Source organism: Sander lucioperca, chromosome 20 (genome assembly GCF_008315115.2).
Source record: "Sander lucioperca isolate FBNREF2018 chromosome 20, SLUC_FBN_1.2, whole genome shotgun sequence".
Classification (NCBI taxonomy): Eukaryota; Metazoa; Chordata; class Actinopteri; order Perciformes; family Percidae; genus Sander; species Sander lucioperca.
This window is the reverse complement of record NC_050192.1, coordinates 18,726,651-18,750,489: the sequence shown is the minus strand read 5'-3', so window position 1 is coordinate 18,750,489 and position 23,839 is coordinate 18,726,651. Positions and strand designations below refer to the sequence as shown.

Below are 23,839 nucleotides of genomic sequence, written 5' to 3'. Positions count from 1 at the left end.
CAACCATGCCACACTCAAAGTCGCTTAAATCACCTTTCTTTCCCATTCTGACATTCAGTTTGGAGTTCAGGAGATTGTCTAGACCTGGACCACACCCCTAAATTCATTGAAGCAGCTGCCATGTGATTGGTTGATTAGATAATTGCATTAACGAGAAATTTAACAGGTGTTCCTAATAATCCTTTAGGTTACTTATTTAAACCCTAATCAAGATTCTGTTGCCTAAACCTAACCACGTAGTTTTGTTTGAATACCCAATGTTACCCAACATGCTTTTTTTTTTTTTACTTCAGTAAATACAATGCGCTTTTGTAAGAACCAACCAGAACACTTTCGAAAACTCATAGCAACATTCTAGCATCAGGAGCAATCTAGCAACAGCTACATGTAGCAATCAATTAGTGACACCTTAACAACCACTGAAAACCCCCTAGCAAACACACTGCAACAACTAACACCATAGAATACACTTTTATGTAGTTGCCTACTATCTACGACAACCCAATGACACTACTGTAACCACCCAACAACAAATGTGTTCAGCTGTAAGTATAAAACATAGCAGGTTGTTGCAAAGGCAATGATTAGTCTGACTTAATATGTAATTAATGGACAGGAGAGATAATCAGAGGGGCAGAGTTTCCACCATCTTTACTAGGAAAAGGACTGAAGAATGGGTAAAGTCTCTCGGTGAAGGAGCAGCCTGTAAAGGAGTAGATAAGAGCTGCAGCATCTACGTCATAAAAGGAGACCAGACCCTCCTCATAATCTACAAACACTCTGACCTTCTCAGGCTGACCATTCACAGAGAGAGGGCCAGACCTTTTAGCAAGTGCAAAGTACTGATCTCCATGTCTATGAAATAGAACCCAAATGCCATTTTCAGGGTCTGGTTGAACTTCTTTCCTGTTGAGGGACTCTTTGACCACTCCTAAAATCCATTCAGTCTTTCCTTTAACTTGTACATCATAGTAGAATCTTCCACAAGATATACTCTGCTTTCCCAAGACAAAAGGTCCAAATTCAAATAGTTTTGAGCTGTCTGGGAGCTTCTCCCTCGCGTCATCATAGTGTACTTGTTTCCCATCATCAGACAAGATAAGATATGGATGTGCTGTATCAGGATCCAGAGTCACATCTAGGGCATTCGGCTGGAGGCTTTTCAGCTCAGCTTCATGCAGCTTCTCCATCTCATTTCTGATTATCTCTGTCAGCTGATCTACAGCTGTTACCAGAGCTGTCCTCAGGATTCCTCCATTCGAAGCTGGACAAACCTCTGGCAAGTCTCTGGTGACTGGAGCAGCGTTCATGGATGGGAAGTTCTGGAGGAAATGGAGCTTGTCTTTTGAGTGTAAGAGCTGCTCCACCTCGGCCCGCCTCCTCGTCAGCGCAGAGATTTCCTGCTCCAGCTCTTGGGTGAAACCTTTGGCCTGTGTCTCAGTCGTTTTGTGCTTTGCGTCAATCATCCCGATGAGCTCTGCCTGGGTTCTTTCCAAAGACTGTATCAAAGTAGTGAAGAGCTGAACACCACCAGCCATCTCTCTGTCGGCAGCTTCCTTGCTAACCCACGCCCACTGTTTGATCTCCTGATTTTTCAGTTGTCTCTCCAGGATCTTCTGCTCAATTTTAGCCTCTATTTTCAAAAGCTCCATCTTCTTTATTTCATATTCTTCTTTTAGAGGAACAATGTCATGAAATCTGTGACTTGAGTGAGCGCAGGACCGACATATGGACATTTGTTCATTCTTGCAGTAGAGCTCCAGAGGTTCGCCATGCTGAGGACACATGCTGCTTGCCACGTTCTCAAACAGCGGATGATTTTTCAGGCTGGACACTGTTTGATGAAGCTTTAGGTTAATTGTAAAGTAGATAATGATCACACATGCAAGGCCTGATGCTAACAACAAGCAGTACTTCAGGGCTGTCCGTTTAGTTTTAGTAGGAACTTCACAGGAAACGTCAACTTGTTGCTCTGAGCTGTTGCTGGCTGTCCTTCCAGCTGACTGTCTGAACTGAGCAGCCATCTCAGATATTAAAGTATTGACCCCAAGCTTACATTTTCTATTAACACACTTTTTACACATGGGACACTGGCGCTGGGAATTAAAATTCAAGTGCTCCGTGATGCAGTTTTTGCAGAAGTTGTGTCCACATGGTAACGTGACTGGATTAATGAAGACATCCAGGCAGATGCAGCACAGAAGCTGCTCCTCAGTCAGAGCCGACATGTTGATACCCTGCAGCTAAAAGTGTGACAAAACAGGGGTCATTACAAAACTGTTTTTTGCATTATTTTCACATCTCCAAATTATGTTTTTGTATCTTACAGCTAACATTGAATGTGTCAATTTGAAAATCCGTGATTTTGGTGACTCAGAATGGTTGTATCGTAAAGAGACTCTGTCACAGGCTTTAATTTGTGCCACTACTCTGCAAAACATTTAACCAAGTGGAAATAAAAAGCATGAAATACTGAAGGCAACAAGATCTTACAATAGCTGCAGTCAATGCAGAGATATTTCTTCAACCTGGTTGAAATCCTTCTAATTAGTGATTCCAACTGTTCACATGGACGCTAAATAAAGTGATCGGATAACATGTGCGTTTACATGCAACCCACGTGCAAAGTGGTTCCACCTGCTGTTAAGCGTCTAATCTGCTGGAAAAATAACAGAGGTTGTAGTTTTTTTTTACGATTTGGTGCATTCCGGCTTTGTTTATCATTTCACAACTTGTTACGAGCCTTTCGACCATTGAGGTGTTAGGTGCATGCAGACTAACAAAAAAGTTGTATCAAGAACAGACCAGTTTTGTTTATACCACAATGTTTCTTTCCCTCCCTAATGTAACCCCCAGTTGGGGCAAACATGCCCAGAAAGAACATATTTATTCCAACCAGTTATTATAATTTCCCATTGAACGGATTTTCAAAAATCAGAATAAAAATTCCTTCCAATCCGACTATTATCCTGATTAATAGTGGGAAATTAGGGTTAATTTAAACACAGCTAATGATGGATGCCAATACCAAAACACATCATACAACCAGAATAATTTTAAAGATGTTACAATCACATAAGAATTCTAGACATAATGCCTTTAATGTTATTTACAGGCATCACTCTACTGTAAGCTACTGAAAGCAACAACAAACAGAAACTTAACAATTTCAGCTACAATACTGACTGTTTCAGTTGTTCAATGTTTAAGAAACATCATGGTCACTTCATGACCTGGATCCTCCACTCTTCTCCCCTGTCTTCGCAGGCACTTGTCAGCAAGGTCAATGGCTTTATTGAGTCTTATTCAGTAATCTAAACCGCTCTCTGAGTGCTTTGGGACGGTTTCATAGAAGTCCTGTAACGGGGTGGTTGATGAAACTACATCCCCAAAGTGCTCTCTGAGGATAGTGAAGATAACATCAGGATCTCTGGTAATATTTAAGAGATGGTTGTTGCGAATGCAAGTTTTAACAACGTCTTTTTACAGCCCTTCCTTGTCAGGTATGTTTGCATCATTTCTTGCCACTCAGTTACAGTGCATCGATCTGAGTTATCACCTCTGAAGTGAGGTGGCTCTTTAATGTCAGACTTGAGGGTTAGGTTCTTCTTTGACCAGTCCGGGTTTTGAGCTGTGTTTTTTAATTATTTAAGTGTAAGATCAACAGATAAGTCTTGAGTTCCCTCTTGAAGGATCCAAAACGATCACACGAACAGGCCAAAAATGCCAGGGCCGATTTTTTTGTCCCAGTCCAGCCCTGATTATCAACATATCGAAACAAAAATGAATGTACATGAAACATTACTGCTTTCTTTTGGGCTGAAAACAATTCAACAACAGTGACAAGGCTAATCTAACACAATCACTGCATTTTAAATGACATTATAAGAAGGTAGTAAAATCCATACCCCATTGTCATTGTCGACAAATGGAACATCCCGTTTCCCCTTTTGAGACTTTACCACTTAAGAAAATAAAGTTAGCTGGAATATAAACAAAACACACTATTACAACATGATGTGCTTATTAAACGCAAACCTGTAATGCAAGATAATCCACTTCTTCAGTTGACAATCCTCAGATACTATCTTCATTAAACAAAAGTTTAAGACACATTTTGGCCAACAGCCAGCTTTCAAACCTACAAAACAAAACATTTTAGTCTCTATATATACATTTTAGTACCACTTAACACACAGGAACATTTAAGTAACTGTACTGACCTGTGTATGCTAAAGCCAGAGAGCGATCCGGCCTGCAGCTCTGCCGTCAGTCTGAGTGCCGCACTGCTCTCCGGAGACAAAAGTGAAACTCCAGCTGAGGAACAGGTTTCTGCCAGTTATTTTCCAGAGGCGTAAACACACATTTAATGCTTAATCACCAACTATAACTCTTTTTGTTAGCACTAAGTGGGCAGCTTGAACGACAACATGGTAAAACACAGTTTAAGTAATATAATGTCCTTATCTCAGAATGTATAGATGCAAATGCAATAAATGAACCCTCCTGTTATGTTGACATTATGTTATGTGTCAAATTGACTGTTTAGATACACTCACACACAGAAATCATTAGTTACATCAGTCAAACTAGCAAACTCATGGATCATTCAAAAAGGAGACGGAACATCTGTTAAAATACACTATATCAAACAAATCAGATTTTTCCTTTTTTTTCTTTTTACAAAAACATTTTGAAAATTCTTCTCTTAACGTAATGCAGGGATTCTCCCTTTCTCTGAATATACTAAATGACTACATGAGAGAAAAAGAAAGGGTAACCAGTATTTTAGATCACTTTAAAGTGGAAATGCATCAAATGAACTGCCATAAAACAGAGTAAATAATGTACTGTAATACAGCACATTGGATTTAATACTAAGCAATCATTATGAGGTTTTGGAACGATTGTTTAATTTCAAATCCAAGTGCTTAAGCTTCACTCTGAGGATTGTTATATCTACATGAAAATAAAACATCATGCGAGAGATGCAACCAGGGCCCTCATTTATAAAACCTGTTACACAAGAGAAAGTTGCATGAAGCAGGGTGAAATTTGCCGTCGCAACATTCCTCGCAAAAGTCGGGATTTATAAAGAATTTCCATGCGTAAAAATGTGTCCCGTTTTCCGCAACCTTTTGACCATGCGTGTGATCGTGCGTAATGCTCCCAAGGTTTTGTAGACTGGGTTTTAGTGAACTCCGATGGTAACACGAAATATCAATTGGATAAAGTACTCTGGATGCATGGTGCACAGCCTGCATGTTAGCACACTCTAAATTTTAATTTAGTTTTCGTAACAATCAATTAGGTCTATCCATGAATTATAAAAATAGATATTTATATCCAACAAATACATTTATTTAACCCTTGTATGGTGTTCGGGGCTGTGGGACCCGTTTTCAATGTTTGCTAAAAGAAAAATTATGCTATTTATTATTTATTCTAACTCAAACTCACTGGCCTTGGCTCATTTTCTGTGAAGAACATAACAAATTATTCAGTCATTTTCAATGACACATGGTATATCCCCCCTACACATAACTATTACATATGAGGTGTTCGGGTCTAGTGGACCCGAGTGTAATAATTGTACGTGCTATGAAACTTAATTGTGTCCTCCTCCTAACTGGGCCTGCTGTGTGTGTGTGTGTGTGTGTGTGTGTGTGTCTATGTGTCTGTGCGTCTCTGTGCTTCTGTATGTGGGCGTGTCTGACTGTAAGTGTCTGTGTGTGGGAATGTTGTCTTTCTGCACCTGCTATTCCCACACAAAGTTACACAATTGTTACATTTCAAGCACTTTCACCTGTTCTGATTAAGTTCTAAGAAATAAGCACCAATAATGATCAAAAATCTTGTTTCTATTTTTTACCTTTTTTATAATTGAATTTCCTTGTTTTCTCACATCATAAATGTGATCTCACAGGGGTAAATGGCAAATATGAACCATAAATGATGTTTATATCATTGGTAATTGAGCTAAATCTGTTAAGTAATTTTACATAAATTGTTATGGCTGTATTGATTTAAAAGCCTAATAATGTGTTGGGTCCACCAGACCCGGGAACATTGGCTGTGTAACAAAAACATGAACACCACACAAGGGTTAGGGCCTCCAAACAGGATTTTGTTTCGATGTTCTACCTCTATTAGGAGCACCTCGATCTCACAATCACTGAATTGTGTTTTTTCCCCATTTTTCCGTTTCATGATTGGTCATCAAGGGCTTCTTTACAAGGCTGCAATATTCATTGATTGATTAACATGGACCTTATTAGGACAAATATGGGACGGCCTTGGGAGGAGAGAATTTCTTTTTTGCGTACGAAAATTCAGACTTTTTGGCACACGAAATCTTTCAGAATAGAATTTACGCACAGTTTTATAAATGAGGCCCCAGGTCACTGTTTGGCCATAAAAAGTTAAATAATCAGTTTAATTCAGACAGTGTCCTCAATGAGAGAAAGGCAGCATTACCTTCTATGTTTCTATTGAGAAAAGAAGACTGATTTTTGTTTTTATTTATTTTAACTAGCTAGTAAAATTTCATATGCTGTATATACTTTTCGCTCACATTTTTCAGTGTCAGAGTTGAAATAAAAGACTTTTTTTTGTCCTATGCACACAAAAGGCTTTTACTGGTGGTGAGCACTTCTCCATTGTCAGGATAATCCATCACACATGGCACATTATGATTCTAATGTAAAAACATGATTATTACATAGGTATGCCTATGTATTGGGCTGGTTAGAATAAAAGGCCACTCTAAAATTAGCAGTTTAATCAGAGAACACAACCCCACATTAGATGTTCTGAGGGAGTGTGCCATTGCAATGCTGAGTGGCCTTTCCAGCTGAATGCATACCTGTTTAATAGTCATGCAGGGAAATCAGCATGTTGTGCCACACCTGTCAGGTGGGTGAATCATCTTGGCAAAGGAGAAGTGCTCAGATTTTATAAAATGTGTGCACACAATTGGAGAGATAAATGCCTTTTGTGTGCATAGAAAAAGTCTTGGGATTAAATGGGAGCGAAAACAAAAGTGTTTATAAGCATTTATATTTTTGTTCAGTATATGCATATATATTACTTTCTGTTTATACCTGCACACTTCGCAGTGTACATATTTATTTCACTACCTGATATGTGATTTTCTTTTTATACATATTGTATGCTGTGCGCATATGTTATGTGCGCCTCACGTCATAACGACAACAAGCAGTTTGGCTGTAACATTAAAGTTAGTGGCTGTCAGGTAACCTTACTCCTTAAGCTTACATTGAAAATGCTAGCGGTTGGCCTGTTGGGTAGCTGAAAAGTCTGTGTGATCTATTTGTCAGTGTTGATACAAGCATCAGTGTTCCTTGAATTGCTTAATTAGCTCTTTTCCAGGGCATATACTACTCTCAGCTTTATTGTAGCTTTTGGGAAGGGTTATGGTTATGGTGATTGTATTTAGCAGACACTTTTGTCCAAAGTGACAAAATATGAATCTTACAATAGTTAAAATTAACAGTAAACAGTTTTTAAAGTTGCTAAGCCAATATTAAGCAAAATAGTAATAATAACAGCAATACAATATCAAATGTCAATAATAAAAAATAATAAAAATACCATGAATATACAAATCATAACTCTAAGAATGAATGAATTATTTAAGTGTAAGATCAACAGATAAGTCTTGGGACCCCTCTTGAAGGATCCAAAACGATCACATGAACACAGAACACTAGGCGACTCATATCAGAGAATGCACGCATATTTTAAGAGGACTACTGTCTGCAGGGAATGTGTCTGACCAATCACGGGGGGTGTGGGCCGCCTGGGCCAAAAATGCCAGGGCCGATCTTTTTGTCCCAGTCCAGCCCTGATTATCAACATATCTAAACGAAAATGAATGTACATGAAACATTACTGCTTTCTTTTGGGCTGAAAACAATTCAACAACAGTGACAAGGCTAATCTAACACAATCACTGCATTTTAAATGACATTATAAGAAGGTAGTAAAATCCGTCATTGTCGACAAATGGAACATCCCGTTTCCCCTTTTGAGACTTTACCACTTAAGAAAATAAAGTTAGCTGGAATATAAAGAAAACACACTATTACAACATGATGTGCTTATTAAACGCAAACCTGTAATGCAAGATAATCCAGTCAGGTGGGTGAATCATCTTGGCAAAGGAGAAGTGCTCACTAACAAAGACTTTATCAAATGTGTGCACACAATTGGAGAGATAAATGCCTTTTGTGTGCATAGAAAAAGTCTTGGGATTAAATGGTTAAGCATTTATATTTTTGTTCAGTATATGCATATATATTACTTCCTGTTTATACCTGCACACTTCGCAGTGTACATATTTATTTCACTACCTGATATGTGATTTTCTTTTTATACATATTGTATGAGCATTGTTGGAGGGAGCCTGAGAACAAAGACTTTCATTGCCAACAACCTAACTTTCCATCAGTAATGTTGTCTGACAATAGCGGTTCTTTGAAGCAGCTGATTTTACAGAGAGAGCTGGACGAGAAGCAGCAACAAAACAGCTGAGACAAACTACTATACTAACATGATCAAGTGCAGTGGAAGGAATGAGTAAGTTCCAGGATTAATGTTGACAGTCAAAAGAAATACATTATCTGTTGCTTTAACGTCTCCTCTCAAGCTTAACTTAGACACTGAGCACTTTTTTAGTGAACAAGTGAGTGAATCAGCTTCTGAATGATCAGCTGCTCTGCACAGGCAGCTGTGGTAACGTCAGGTGAGCAAGAAAGAGAATTTAGTGAGGTGAGACTGCCACTACTTACTGTGTGTGTGTGTGTGTGTGTGTGTGTGTTAGAACATGTAAACAGCTACTTTCCCACTAACCTCAACACCTGTAGCCACCCTAACAATACACAAAGGCGACAGCTTTATCTTAAAAAAGCTTTCAAGATGTAAAAAGAATGACTAACGTTAGATAAAACAAAGTGAGTTCCCCCAACCGTCATTCCTTGAACAGGGAGCACCTGGTCATATCATAACTCGCTGTGCTCCAACTCCATTTTTTCTTGTTATGAAAACGACAGATCTTGCAACTCCGCTTGCCATTGGTTGGCTGTCCAGAAAGCACTTGACGTAGGGCGTTTTTTTTTTTTCAGAAAAGTTGAACCTTTTTCAACTTCAAAAAGACGCTCTGAACTGCAGGAAAAACGTTGGGGGGTGTTTAAAAAAGCTGTCAGGACATTTTTGAAAACATGGTTTACGCCATAGGATTATAATGTAAAACAGATGCTGGTAGCTTACAAAAAGACGCCAAGTGTGAACATAGCCATAGTGGACGCAAATTGACAATACGTGTTTGGCCTGTAGGATTACATTGCAGCCCGGTTTCGTGGCCGGTCACACTAATTTCAAAGATTTTTGTTCACATTAGTCACTTAGATAACCAATGCATGGGAAATATCATCCAGGTTAAAAAAAAGAAATACTGAAATTACCCTTTAATACCATAATGCGTATGAATTTAAAGGTGCTCTAAGTGATGTCACGTGTTTTTTAGGCTACAAAATTTTTTGTCACATACAGCAAACATCTCCTCACTATCTGCTAGCTGCCTGTCCCCTGAACACACTGTAAAAAAACACTGTCTCTGTAGACAGCCCAGGCTCCACAAACAGCAACAAAAACAAACTGCGCCAACCTGCACCACCAAACATAAACAGTGGTCCAGCCAATAACCGACAAGAAGGATTTGGGGGTGGGGATTGGGGGGGGGGGGGTTAGTGAGCGGAAGGGAGGGGACGGGATGAGGAGGAGGGAGGGGCGAGCTAGCCTCCGTTTTCTTTGACAATACTTTGAACGTCAACAAGAAGTGCCGTCACCCAACATCGCTTAGAGCACCTCTGCAGATACGACAGCAGTAAGTTAGCCACATGAGTGAGTCCACCACACAAGCAGCCTGTCAGTCAGACAGACAGCTCGACGGCTCTCTGTAGTGTCAGCAGCTCTCCACATTAATGTTGCATGAAGCCAAAGTCTGTTTAAACAGCAGATTTACACAATCTTCCCTCTGATGGTGAGTGGCGTTTTTGCAGCTGCCAGCAACTTCAGGCTGTCTTTGCTGCTCAGATCTTTTTCTGCTGTACGCTCTGTGTTGTTTAGTTTGCACTGAACACAGTCCAGGCTTCTGTTTTTTCAAATCAGTTTAACAAAAATTCTGCAATTCTGGATCCATGAAATGTTTTTTTACATGAAACATAACTTAAGCCATTAAAATTGTTTCCAATTCATTTTCTGTCAGTACAGTTGAAAGAATTATAGTAGATTCATCAACTATAATTCTTTCAGCTGTACTTACTTACTTTAGTTTATAACAAAACATCCTATATTATAAACTCCTCGTACCTTTTGTGTACAAAAATATTGATCTGAAAAGTAACTTTGTAAATTGTCAGATAAATGAGTAAAAAGTACAATACTTCCCTCTGAAATGTAGTAAAGTAGAAGTATAAAGAAGTACGAAAAGAAAAGACTCAAAAGTACAAGTGCAGTATTTGAGTAAATTTTAGTTACATGTGCAAGGGGGGATAATGAGTGTTCTTTACAACCTATGTCTTAAAAAGTCTATAAACAGTTTTTATCCAAGAGCCATAACTGAACTTAATGCCACTACTTTAACTTTCATTTTTAAACAGATAACCGACCTCTTTACATATTTTTTATAGTGATTTTAGAGACTCTTTTATGTACATATATTTATTTATTTACCTGCTTTGCACTTTTAGTGATGTTTTGCACTGAAAGGACTGCATTCAATTTCGTTTTACATGTACAATGACAATAAAGGGTTACACTTTTCTTGAAGGTATCTACATAAGAGTGACATGACAGTGTCATGAACACATGACACTGTCATGACAGTCATGACACATGAACCCTAACTCTAACCCTAACCATAACTTATGACAAAAACCGAATGACACTTATTAAAAGAAGCGTTACGTCATAAACATTTATGACTTGTTTATGTTTATGACACGTTCATGACAGTGTCATGTCACTCTTATGTAGATACCTTCAAGTAAAGTGTAACCCAATAAAGACTATTCTGTGATGGTTGGGGTTGGCTGGCTGTGAGTTTTCCCTCTTGTTTACCGTTTTTCTATTTTGATTTCCTCACTGTCAGTTTCTCTGTTGGTCCTGCCTCTCTGTGCCTCCTCTGCGTTTTCCCCCTCCCGCCTCTGCTGCCAGCTGATTGAGCGCACCTGGTCATTATTCCACCATCACCTTCCCTCGCTGCGCACACCTGCCTTCCATCTGCAATCAAGATCAGTATTTCAACCCCGGCTCAACAGACCATCTTCGCTTGATCGTTGCTCACACTGGTGAAACTCTCAGCAAGAAACTCTGAAATCCCTGTTGTTTCCTTGTCTTTTGCGTACGCTTACTTACCTTTTGCGTTTCTCTCCCTCAGTCATCATCTCCATCTCTGCCTGTCATCTCCAGTCAGCTGGCTTCACCTCCGGACCCCCTCTCTCGGTACCCTGCTCCAACCTGCCTCCGTCTCCGTCCCCACCAGCCTCTCCTCGCTTTCCCTGCTCTCCAGCCCCAGTGTCTCTCCCTCGGCTCCCCGGCTACGGCTCCTCTGAGTATCCTCGCCCTCCTGTTTCTCCATCCTCCCCTAGCTGTCTTCCCGTTCCTGGCGTCTGCCTCCCCACTCCCCTTTTCCCCTTAATTCCCAAATAAACCTGTTTTTGTGAGCTCTGCACTTGAGTCTGTTCTGTTCCCCAGCGTAACACTATTCTATTCTATTCTGTTCTATCTAATGCATATTGATAGTTGACCCTTGTCCTTGGTCTCTCTGAGCTTCTCTAATTTCCCATCAGGATGTTGACGTCATGTTTTTTTTCCGGTTCAAAACAGCTCTGAGGACTTTCCTCTGACGAATTACTGCCAGATTGTTGGAGTGATGAGGACTTTGACTTGTTTTACAACTTTATGGACGTACAGTAAAACTCTGCTGAGACTCTTAGTTATCTGAAGTCAGAGGAAGAAGGAAGGAAAATTATCGCCTCGCTTAATGGATCAAGAATGTAAGCTTACTTTTAAACAGGTTGAGCAGTTCCTTCTTTTGAATATTCTATTGTCAGGACATACGATGAAAGACATTCTTGGGAATAACTTGAGTAAGTGAATTGTTTTTTCTGTGTTTGAGTCTTTTAACTACGATGGCGTATTAGGGCCATTGAAGGTTAAAAAAGAAAAAATACAGAGGCAGGGGAAGGGGGTAACATCCTTAGAAAAGAATTTCCGAGGTTAAAGTTAAGTTTACGAGAAAAAACTTTGAACATTCTCTGAGAATACAAAATCACAAATTTATTTAAATTTGTGATGAGGTTGATCCAACTTTGCAAGTGAAGCGAAGTGGCTCCTTCACATAAAAATGCTATATTTTTTTCCTCCTTGACAGTTTTTTTCTTGTAAATTTACGACTTTAATCTCAGAAAGTTTTACAATATTACCCCCTCTTTGGCTCAGTATTTCTTTTTATTTACCCACAACGGCCGCAATAAGCCATTGTCTTATCCAATATTTTTATATTAGTGGCCCCAAAACTTCTGGCGTAAATATAGCCCACTGTTAAAAACTGTACCATTAGCTACATACAAATATGTAGCCTATGCATGTATAATGTCTATTATGTACTGTATTATATTATATTCGTCTCTATTCAAAATGTGGAGATGTGGAACTCAAATGTAAGTAACCATAGCAACTGTCGTTAAGTGTGACATCACTGCCAGTAACAAGGAGCTTTTCTGTAACTGTTTCACAACAATAATAATAATAATAATAATAATAATAATACATTTTATTTATATAGCGCTTTACGTGGTACTCAAAGACACTTTACAGTAAAACCAGCATATATAGCACATTAAAAACAGACAAGCAATACAACCATCACATAAAACAAGCATATTAAAAGCAATTAAAAACAATAAAACCAGTAACTATCAGGTGAGAAATGTAAAACTATTGTATGTGGAAAGCTAATCTGAAGAGGTGTGTTTTGAACGTGTCCAGGTCAGTACAGTCACGGATGTGTATGGGTAGGGAGTTCCAGAGGGAGGGGTCTGCGATGGTGAAAGCTCTGTCACCCCAGATACGGTGCTTGGTCCTGAGTGGTGGGGAGAGGAGGTTTGCGTCAGAGGAGCGGAGGTTACGGTTGTGGCGGTGGAGCAGGTCTGTGAGGTAGGTAGGAGCCTGGTTATGGAGGGCTTTGTGGGTGAGGAGGAGGACTTTAAACTGGATGCGTTGGGAAATAGGGAGCCAGTGGAGGTTCTAAAGGACGAACGGGTGTGGGTGAGGAGGCGGGCAGCAGAGTTTTGGATGTATTGGAGTTTATTTAAGGCTTTTGCAGATGAACCATGAGGATGCTGTTGCAGTAGTCAATTCTGGAAGTGATGAAGGCGTGAATCTAAGTTTCGGCAGCTGAGAAGGTGAGTCATGGGCGGAGAGGGGCAATGTTTTTGAGGTGAAAGAAGGCAGTTCTGGTAATTTGGTTGATGTGGTTTTCAAAAGTGAGGTTGCTGTCGAAGATGACTCCCAGGTTACGGATGTGTGGGGATGGAGACAGGGTGGAGTTGTTGACAGTGAGACCGAAGTTATGGGTGTTCTTTGTGAGGGATTTCGGGCCGATGAGCATCAAGTCGGATTTGTTGTAGTTGAGTTGGAGGAAGTTGGTTTGCATCCAGGTTTGAATATCGGTGAGGCAGTTGGTCAGGATGGAGGATGTAGCTGTGGTGATGGATTTGGTAGAGATGTAAATCTGGACATAATCGGCGTAGCATTGGAAGTGAAGACCACGTTTGCGTATATTTCCGAGTGGCAGGATGTAAAGGATGAAAAGGAGAGGACCAAGCACCGAACCTTGGGGGACGCCTTGTGACGGAGGAGCTACGGAGGAGGAGCAGTTGTTGATGTGTATGAACTGTTGTCTGTTGGTGAGATAGGAACGGAGCCAGGAGAGTGCGGTGCCATTGATGTGACAGTAGGTTTCCAGTTGGGACAGGAGGATGGAGTGGTTGATGGTGTCGAAGGCTTTAGTGAGGTCAAGCATGATTAAGAAGTTTGTTTATTGTAGAGAAGACAGTCTTGGAGTGTATGAGCTGTGAGTGGTAGTAGAACCGGGCAGTGTTTAGGGCATTTTTGTATTGGTGAAGGTAGGCTGTATATGCGTGGAGGTGAACTGTTAAAACGGTTTTTAATTATGCTTTGATTACTGTAATTACTCTAAATGCTGAGTCATATCATGAAACTGAAATGCTGATGAGTCATATCTAACAACTGATTGGTGTAGATGATTATCTTGTTTTAACCCTCGGTTACTGGCTTTATAATATGTTGTACTTCACACACATTGTATTCTACATTATGTGGTAGGTTTTTAGAATATTTGTTACTTTTTTAAATCAAACTTTTCTTTGTGTATTTTATGTTCAGGTCTCGGTGTGTCTAACCTGGCAGCAAGACTACGTTTTCCCTCAAGGACAACTTAATTAGATTTTTTTGTGTGTGACATTTTTCTAAGCTAAAGTTTCTACTAGGATGAACAAAGAAATGTCCGTCGTCCGTGGACATTTGAGTCAGACCAGCACACCTAAACACACCTGGTGATGCGCCGCCTCCCACACAGCCCACATCACACAGGTAATCACTGGTGTAATATCAGGGAAATTGACAGCATGGTTATTCCTGACAAAATTCCGTCTACTATTCAAATATTAACCAAACATTATCAGCACCACAGGTGAACCTCGTACCTTTAACCTCCTGCAAAAAAGTCCCCTACTCTGTTGGCTTTATGACACTGCAGGGAAATTACATCTAGACTACGCAACAAAAAAACCACATGCTTTTATTGTACTCCATATACATCCTGCATTGCAATTGCTTAGCAACACACAACAAAGGTTCCTGGTATATCGTCATTTTTCTCAATTACATTTCGAGGGAAACGTCCTTATACCAGCGGTGAGGTTACCGTTTTAAGTTGAAACAAAACTCCTGGGTTAAGTTTAGGAAAAGATCACGGTTTGGGATAAAATAAGTATGTTTGTTACGTAATTTTAGTTCCTTATGTAAGTTAAAGCTTTAGTGCGTAACTTTTTTATTTTTATGAATATTACATTCAAGACATTGCCATATAAGCTGCTACAAACCTAATTAAGACTATCAGCTCCACAAGACTCTCTCTGTATTTCTCAGTATGGCTATGTTAAAAACAATTGTGTCGTCAGGTGACTTTCATGCGCAGAATATCGAGCGAAGATAATTACCTCTTCCGAAGCGTCCATCATGTTTTTTTAATCCTCCGTGTCCTCCTTGGCTACTAGCAACTGCGTTCACGGAAGGCTTGTATCATGTGGATGCGCCGACAGTTTTGTTGTCATTACTTAGAATTCCTCATGGGGGAGACAGAAACTACGCACTATAGCTATAAGTATGTTTTGTACGTAACGTACTGTACATGGCGTAACTTAAGTACATTATGTAAGTTAACTTTTGTACACAAATTAAAATGTTGAGTTTTGGTTTTACACTGAACTTTCTGGGTCTTGGAACAGAGGACTTTTCTTGTTTCTTAAAGTCAGGACTTTCCCATCCATCCACCCCGAACCTCCTCCTAAAGCAGACTTTGATATGAAACACTAAAATATTTCCCTTAAAATCTAATTGAGAATGCAGTTTAGTTGTATGGGAACATACTTTTTAGGAGACAAGGCTCCCAGAGGAGGTATGAGCCATACAGAACAAAGAAATGTTTTTATGGTGCTATACTATTATGCTGCAATGACAAGTGAACTTTCTTAACCTAAGGCAGCATGCAGGTGCAATAAGACTGTCCTCCCCCGAAAAACCCTTCCAGATGTTGTTTATTCACGCAGCAAAATACAACCTATATTTTATTTTTATTTTACAGTGGCAATGCCCTCTAGTGGCCTTAGTAATTATGAGGGGATCAAGGCAGGAAGTAACATGCAAAACACAGGACTTTTACCTGGGAAAGTGGGGTTTGAGTCCTGTTTGAATCTAAAAGTTAATGGCAAGTTTTTTTTTAACTTAACGAATGTCACATTCAGCGTCACACGCGTAACTTTCAGGGAGTGAAATAACTATTCTAACGTGAATCACGATCTTTATCTAACAAACACAGGACTTTCACCCGGGATAGGCGGGTATGAGTCCTGTTTGAAACTAAAAGTTAACAGCAAGTTTTTTTCAAACTTCAGGTGCCTAACCTTCAGGAAGTAAAGTAACATCTGGTTTTAACCCAAGCTACGATCTTTTTCTAAACTTAACTAAGTGGTTTTGATGCCTAAACACAACCAAACTGCAACCATGTTAAAGACATGTTTAAAATCGCTACCTTTATGTTCAAACCCGCGACCAACGTTCTGTGATTTAGACATGAGGTTGTATTTCCTCTACCGCTAGGGGCGCTAATTTATGGAACGCTCCTGTGGGTCGTATTAGATTGTAGGAACAAACAAAACGACCCATATCGTCATATGGTTTGGAGGACTTGTTGGGTGCAATATATAACCAAAACTAATTAATTCTAATTAACCGTTGTGACGAAAAGAGAGCTGAGCCAGAAGGCAAAGCTCTCAATCTGCCGGTCAGTTTTTGTTCCTACCCTCACCTATGGTCATGAAGGCTGGGTCATGACCGAAAGAACGAGATCCAGGGTACAAGCGGCCGAAATGGGTTTCCTCAGGAGGGTGGCTGGCGTCTCCCTTAGAGATAGGGTGAGAAGCTCAGTCATCCATGAGGAGCTCAGAGTAGAGCCGCTGCTCCTTCGCGTCGAAAGGAGCCAGTTGAGGTGGTTCGGGCATCTGGTAAGGATGCCCCCTGGGCGCCTCCCTAGGGAGGTGTTCCAGGCACGTCCAGCTGGGAGGAGGCCTCGGGGAAGACCCAGGTCTAGGTGGAGGGATTATATCTCCAACCTGGCCTGGGAACGCCTCGGGATCCCCCAGTCGGAGCTGGTTAATGTGGCTCGGTAAAGGGAAGTTTGGGGTCCCCTGCTGGAGCTGCTACCCCCGCGACCCGTTACCGGATAAGCGGAAGAAGATGGATGGATGGATGGATAATTAATTCATGGATTTGAACACATTTTATACCGAATGGTAAAGATATAAGATACAAAATAAATACATACAGTAGAGATTAATCTGCAATTTCGTCTGATCCAATCAGGGAGCAGAGATGGTGACGCTTAAAGAGCTACTTTTGGAAACGCTGGAAGATTTAACCAAACAAGACTTCAAATCTTTCAAGTGGCACCTGATTGTTGTCGAGGATGGTTTCTCCCCTATCAAAAGCTCCCTCCTAGAGGACAAAGACAGGCAAGACACAGTGAACGTGATAGTGCAGAAATACAACCAACAGGCTGTGGAGGTGACTGAGAAGATTTTAGGGAAGATTGGCAGGAATGATCTGGCGCAGCGTTTGTCAAGGAGAAGCTTAGAAGTAAAAGGTAAGCTATGGAAAGACAATGTAAAAAAATACAGTACACATTTTACATTTCATTTGGTTAAGTTATTAATATATATAAGTAATTAAGTTAATTTATGCAAACGATTTACACAGACTAACTAGATGTTCTTTAAAATGCAACACTGAACTGTGAAAGGCAGCAATGTGCTGCAAGGCATCCAGTCTTCCAGAAATTTCAAATAATAATAGGAAAACAGGACAGTTTTATACATTCATCAACCCAACTTAGAAGTAGAATAATGTTTGCTACAAGTATGATCGTGCATTTTATACAATCTCAAAACGTGTATCAGATAAAAGTTAAATATACCAGGTAAATCCATTCATTTCATGAACAAGGCAGCGGAAATCTTGTTTTGGAATATGAAACGTCTATTTTTACATACAAATGACCTTTGAATCTCCCATGTGTCCATGTTTAGGGGAGGTTGTGGAGACTACAGAGGATAAAGGAGCCTCCCCCATTCCACCACAGGCTTCTCTTCCGCGCCCTCCCACTGACAGCAGTCAACCTATAGGTAAAGCTGTTCTTTGTATGGCTATCATGATTGAAGAAATGTTTCTGGATCGTCTCATTACGGGTGCTGCAGTTGTTTGGTAGAACTTTGGTTGCAGTAGCACTGCTGTGGTGACGGTAGACTTGATTTAAAGCCCCATGGGTCCAGGTACTGACAATGGATCTAGACTGGGTAATGCTGGTGTCACAGCAGGGAGCAGAGCTGTAACGGTTTGTGTATTTGTGCCGAACCATCACTGTACAGGAGGCACGGTCAGGTGCATGCAACCGCACGCAGAATACACGGTATGTAAATTGATTTGCGTGATGTGTGGAAAGTTCAACGAAAGACGACGCGTTGACGTTGCTCCACCGTTGAAGGGGATGTGAATGGAAACACATCGAACTAGCTCACGCACATTCAACACCACACCAAGATCACCCAGATGTGCCGATCACAGTGGCGAGGAAAAAGCTAACTGTATTTTGTATCTTCAATTTCATTGGGAAATTGTTTGTTCAGTATTCGTACAGGGTAATACAGAAGTGTTTGACGTGTTCCGTGTTTTTTAGTGATAATAGTTTACCAAAGTTACGAGTGGGCAAAATGCTTACTCAGTGCCCAGCAAGATGATTTTGTCTTTGGAACTTTGGCACTACAGTCTGTTTATAATTAATTTAAAAAAAGTATCCTTATACATTTGTTTTCTTCCCCCGCTGTACTGAACTTCTTAACTGGGGCATGAACCGAACTGTGACTTCTTTGTACCATTACACCGCTAGTAGCTGGGAGTGAAAGCAACTGCCTCTATAAAAGCTCTATGGGCTTATGCTCATAGAAGTGGATACTGATTTTTTTTCCACTTTACAATGGATGTCGTTTTCTTTCTCACAGTTGTGCTGGAGCCTTGTCAACAGATCATACAACACCAACAGAAAATCCAATCTTACCTCCAGACCGAGTTTACATGTGCTCAAGAGGGCATGACCGACAGGATGGATCAGCAGTGTCTGGATGACATCTTCACAGAGATGTCTATCACAGCCGGGGGGGAACTACACATCAATGAACAGCATGAGGTCATGCAGATCGAAATAAAAGGGAGGGTAGCAGGGACAGAGACACCAATTAAACCAAGTAACATATTCATAAGTGCTACCGGAAACCACAAACCCATAAGAATGGTGCTGACGACTGGAGTTGCAGGAATTGGCAAAACATTCCTTGTGCGGAAGTTTGTGTTGGACTGGGCCAAGGGAAGAACGAATCAAGATGTGCACCTTATATTCCACTTCACCTTCCGTAAACTGAATTTGCTGAAGGGAGAAAAGTTTCGTTTGACAGAGCTAATCCACACATGTATCAGGGAAACCAAAGACATCACGAAGCAGGAACTTGATGTCATCTTCACAAAACTACAGGCATCAGGAAACTGTGATTTTAACAAGAGTGAATTCAAACTTCTGTTTGTGTTTGATGGACTGGATGAAAGCCGCCTTCAGCTGGATTTTACCTGCAGTCAACAGCTGCCAACTGACTTTGACGTGACACAGTCAACCTCAGTGGATGGGCTGCTGACAGCCCTCATCGAGGGGAGACTGCTTCCCTCAGCTCGCGTCTGGATAACTACACGGCCTGCAGCAGCCAATCAGATCCCTCGAGACTTTGTTGACTGCATGACAGTGGTGAGAGGATTCACTGATAAACAGAAGGTGGAGTACTTCAGGAAGAGATTCCCAGATAAAGAGCAAGCCAGCAGAATCATCTCCCACATTAAGGCATCACGAAGCATCTTCATTATGTGCCACATCCCAGTCTTCTGCTGGATCACCGCTACAGTTCTCAAGGGTGTTTTGAAGACCAGAACACAGGCAGAGCTGCCCAAAACCCTGACTGAGATGTACACAGAATTCCTGGTGTATCAGATCAAACAGACAGGAGACAGATGTGGCACAAAAAAGAGCATTCAGTACATCCATTCATTGGCAAAACTAGCTTTTCACCAGCTGGAAAAAGGCAACCTGATCTTCTATGAGAAAGACCTGAAAGACTGTGGCATTAATATCCGTAAAGCTGCACAGTACTCTGGAGTTTTTACAGAAGTCTTCAAAGAAGAGCATAGGTGGAGGGACAACGACAAGGGTAGGATGTTCAGCTTTGTCCATCTGAGCATTCAGGAGTATCTGGCTGCTCTTTATGTGGTCATGTCGCTCATTAACAACAACAAGAATGTACTGTCTGAGCCAGAGCTAACACTGGACAGTCTTTGGATGATTTGCAAGAGAAAATGCATCACAGAAGTCCACGAGATTGCAATTGACAAAGCCTTGAAGAGTTCAAATGGGCACCTGGACTTGTTCCTACGCTTCCTCCTGGGCCTCTCCCTACAGACCAATCAGGATCTCCTCAAGCGCCTGTTAAAGACGACAAAAGGGTTCTCTCAGACCAGCCACAAAACAATCCAGTCCATCAAGGAAAGGATCAGGGAGAATACATCTCCAGAGAGGAGCATCAATCTGTTCTACTGTCTGAATGAGCTGAGAGATGATTCTCTAGAGGAGGAGATCCAACAGTACCTGAGTTCAGGAAGGCTTTCAACAAAGAATCTCTCTCCTGCTCTCTGGTCAGCTCTGGTCTTCATCTTGCTCTCCTCTGAGGAAGCGCTGGAGGTGTTTGACCTGAAGAAATACTCTGCATCAGAGGAGGGTCTACTGTGGCTGCTGCCAGTGGTCAAGGCCTCCAACAAGTTGCTGTATGTGCACAGAAAACCACATGCTGTAACTGTATCAAATATTGGTTCATCTGTTAATTCATGTTTTTGTCTGACTAATTATTTCTCAGGCTAAGTGGCTGTAAATTGTCAGAGAACAGCTGTGAAGCTCTGGCCTCCGTCCTTAGCTCTCAATCTTCTAAACTGACAGAGTTGGACCTTAGTGACAATGACCTGCATGATTCAGGAGTGAAACTTCTCTCTGCCGGACTGGAGAGTCCACATTGTGTCCTGCAAACTCTCAAGTAAGGATGCATTCATTTGTTTATCTTATGACCATTACAATGCTGCTTTGCATGATTGTTAACATAAACTAAGTCTGTAGGAATTAAACTGCCTACACAAAGAATTTGTGATACCAGTCTTCTGCAACTTGGTCACACAATGTGGGTGCTTGCAGGAGCCTTTCTCACCCGACGTAACATACAGTTCACTCTGATAACTATATATATATATATATATATATATATATACTCACCTAAATGATTGTTAGGAACACCCTACTAATACCGTGTTTGACCCCGTTTTGCCTTCAGAACTGCCTTAATTCTTCGTGGCATTGATTCAACAAGGTGCTGGAAGCATTCTTTAGAAATGTTGGCCCATATTGATAGGATAGCATCTTGCAGTTTATTGAGATTTGTGGGATGCACATCCAGGGCACAAAGCTCCCGTTCCACCACATCCCAAAGATGTTCTATTGTGTTGAGATCTGGTGACTGTGGGGGCCATTTTAATACGGTGAACTCATTGTCATGTTCAAGAAACCAATTTGAAATGATTCGAGCTTTGTGACATGGTGCATTATCCTGCTGGAAGTAGCCATCAGAGGATGGGTACATGGTGGTCATAAAAGGATGGACATGGTCAGAAACAATGCTCAGGTAGGCTGTGGCATTTAAGTGATGCCCAATTGCTACTAAGGGGCCTAAAGTGTGCCAAGAAAACATCCCCCACACCATTACACCACCACCACCAGCCTGCACAGTGGTAACAAGGCATGACGGATCCATGTTCTCATTCTGTTTACGCCAAATACTGACTCTACCATCTGAATGTCTTAACAGAAATTGAGACTCATCAGACCAGGCAATATTTTTACAGTCTTCAACTGTCCAATTTTGGTGAGCTCGTACAAATTGTAGCCTCATTTTCGTATTTTTAGTGGAGATGAGTGGTACCCGGTGGGGTCTTCTGCTGGTGTAGCCCATCCGCCTCAAGGTTGTTCGTGTTGTGGCTTCACAAATTCTTTGCTGCATACCTCGGTTGTAACGAGTGGTTATTTGAGTCAAAATTGATCTTCTATCAGCTGGAATCAGTCGGCCCATTCTCCTCTGACCTCTAGCATCAACAAGGCATTTTCGCCCCCCAGGACTGCCGCATAGTGGATGTTTTTCCTTTTTCAGATCATTCTTTGTAAACACTAGAAATGGTTGTGCGTGAAAATCCCAGTAACTGAGCAGATTGTGAAATACTCAAACCAGCCCGTCCGGCACCAACCATGCCACGCTCAAAGTTGCTTAGATCACCTTTCGTTCCCATTATGACATTAAGTTTGGAGTTCAGGAGATTGTCTAGACCTGGACCACACCCCTAAATGCATTGAAGCAGCTGCCATGTGATTGGTTGATTAGATAATTGCATTAATGATAAATCTTACAGGTGTTCCTAATAATCCTTTAGGTGAGTGTATATATGTGTGTGTGTGTGTGTGTGTGTGTGTTTCTAGACTGTCAGGCTGTATGATCACAAAGGAAGGCTGTGATTATCTTGCCTCAGCTCTGAAGAACAACCCCTCCCACCTGAGAGAGCTGGACCTGAGCTACAATCATCCAGGAAAATCGGGCGGGAAGCTGCTGACTGCTGGACTAAAGAATCCAGATTGGAAACTGGAAACTCTCAAGTATGAACTGACAAGGACAATAAATATAATAAAAAATGATCTGTCATACTCATGCCTCATCCACACGTACATGGGTACAAGCAACTTTTTCAATGCGTTTTGACCTTTGGTCTACGTTTTAGGTCACTAAAAATGAATATTTTGGAAAACTCCTTCCAGGGCGAATATGTGAAAACTGACTTTCTGTCTTGTAATGTCGCACAAGTGTGCACAGTTATCTCTTTTGTGAGGCGCCACAAATAAGGCCTTTTTACATATTTACACATAAATGTCAGTTACACACATTTACACTATATTGAGGAACAGAGGCGTCTGTATGCGCTAAGGAGCGATGAATGCACCATTGCAGCCAGGTAGCATCTGGTAATACCTTTTTTCAGGCTTCTAATTGGCCAACATGGCTTTAGGGTAATATTGCTGCCTGTTGGTTTGAAATGCTCTGCTCAATGTGGTTTCGCATTTTCATTTAGAAGGAGATTTTTTTAAACAATGCTTGTGTGATAAGATATTTTTTAAAAGCGAAGGAAAACCTGTTTTTTAAATATCCGTGTACATGTGGACTAGGCCTCATAAAGAGTACTGGATCATGTTAAATAGGAATGTGAGTGAAGTAAACTACCACATTAATAAAAGTAACGGTGGTTAGTTCTGACTTTGTTCCTTCCTCTAGCCTCGACCATGGTGGAGAGCAAAGACTGAAACCTGGTCTGAAGAAATGTAAGTTTACAATCGATTTTAAATATTAGAACAGAACACCACACGTTTATTTGTAATTTTACATTTCATAACTTAAAATATTAAAAGCCAGAAAGCTCAACAACAATTCCATTCAAATGGCAACCTACCGCATCAGGTGTTAAATGATAAACTGTTGATGTCTTGTTTTGTCCATCAGACGCCTGTGAACTCACACTGGATCAAAACACAGCGCACAGGAACCTCCAACTGTCCGACAACTCCACAAAGGCGACGACCATTGAAGAGGAGCAGCGGCGGCGTCACCACCCAAATAGATTCGACTGCTGGCTCCAGGTGCTGTGTGGCACTGGTCTGACTGGTCGCTGTTACTGGGAGGTCGAGTGGGAAGGCAAGGTTTATATAGCAGTGACATATGAAGGA

General features: G+C 41.0%; 2 protein-coding genes across 2 annotated transcripts in view; one reads left to right on the top strand and one right to left on the bottom strand.

The window, feature by feature from the left end:
- Window positions 1-117: 117 nt before the first annotated feature.
- Window positions 118-4,364, bottom strand: LOC116047905 (E3 ubiquitin-protein ligase TRIM39-like). Its single transcript, XM_031296928.2, has 2 exons — window positions 4,224-4,364; window positions 118-2,243 (listed from the first exon to the last, which is right to left on the bottom strand). Exon 2 carries the CDS (start codon window positions 2,226-2,228, stop codon window positions 606-608), a length of 1,623 nt encoding a protein of 540 aa, XP_031152788.1. The 5' UTR covers window positions 2,229-2,243; window positions 4,224-4,364; the 3' UTR covers window positions 118-605.
- Window positions 4,365-14,274: 9,910 nt separating this feature from the next.
- LOC116047904 (protein NLRC3-like) overlaps window positions 14,275-23,839 on the top strand; it is a 9,985-nt gene continuing 420 nt past the window's right edge. The window contains exons 1-8 of the mRNA XM_031296927.1: window positions 14,275-14,700; window positions 17,251-17,504; window positions 18,484-18,527; window positions 18,942-20,799; window positions 20,889-21,062; window positions 22,547-22,720; window positions 23,391-23,437; window positions 23,616-23,839. The exon at window positions 23,616-23,839 is cut by the window's right edge and continues 420 nt beyond it. Coding sequence (XP_031152787.1) covers window positions 17,260-17,504; window positions 18,484-18,527; window positions 18,942-20,799; window positions 20,889-21,062; window positions 22,547-22,720; window positions 23,391-23,437; window positions 23,616-23,839 — 2,766 coding nt within the window. The 5' untranslated portion in view covers window positions 14,275-14,700; window positions 17,251-17,259. The remainder of the gene's footprint in view (window positions 14,701-17,250; window positions 17,505-18,483; window positions 18,528-18,941; window positions 20,800-20,888; window positions 21,063-22,546; window positions 22,721-23,390; window positions 23,438-23,615) is intronic.

Excerpts from the sequence above, each read along its gene's own strand:
- LOC116047905 (XM_031296928.2), bottom strand. The coding sequence starts at position 2,228 with ATGTCGGCTCTGACTGAGGAGCAGCTTCTGTGCTGCATCTGCCTGGAT.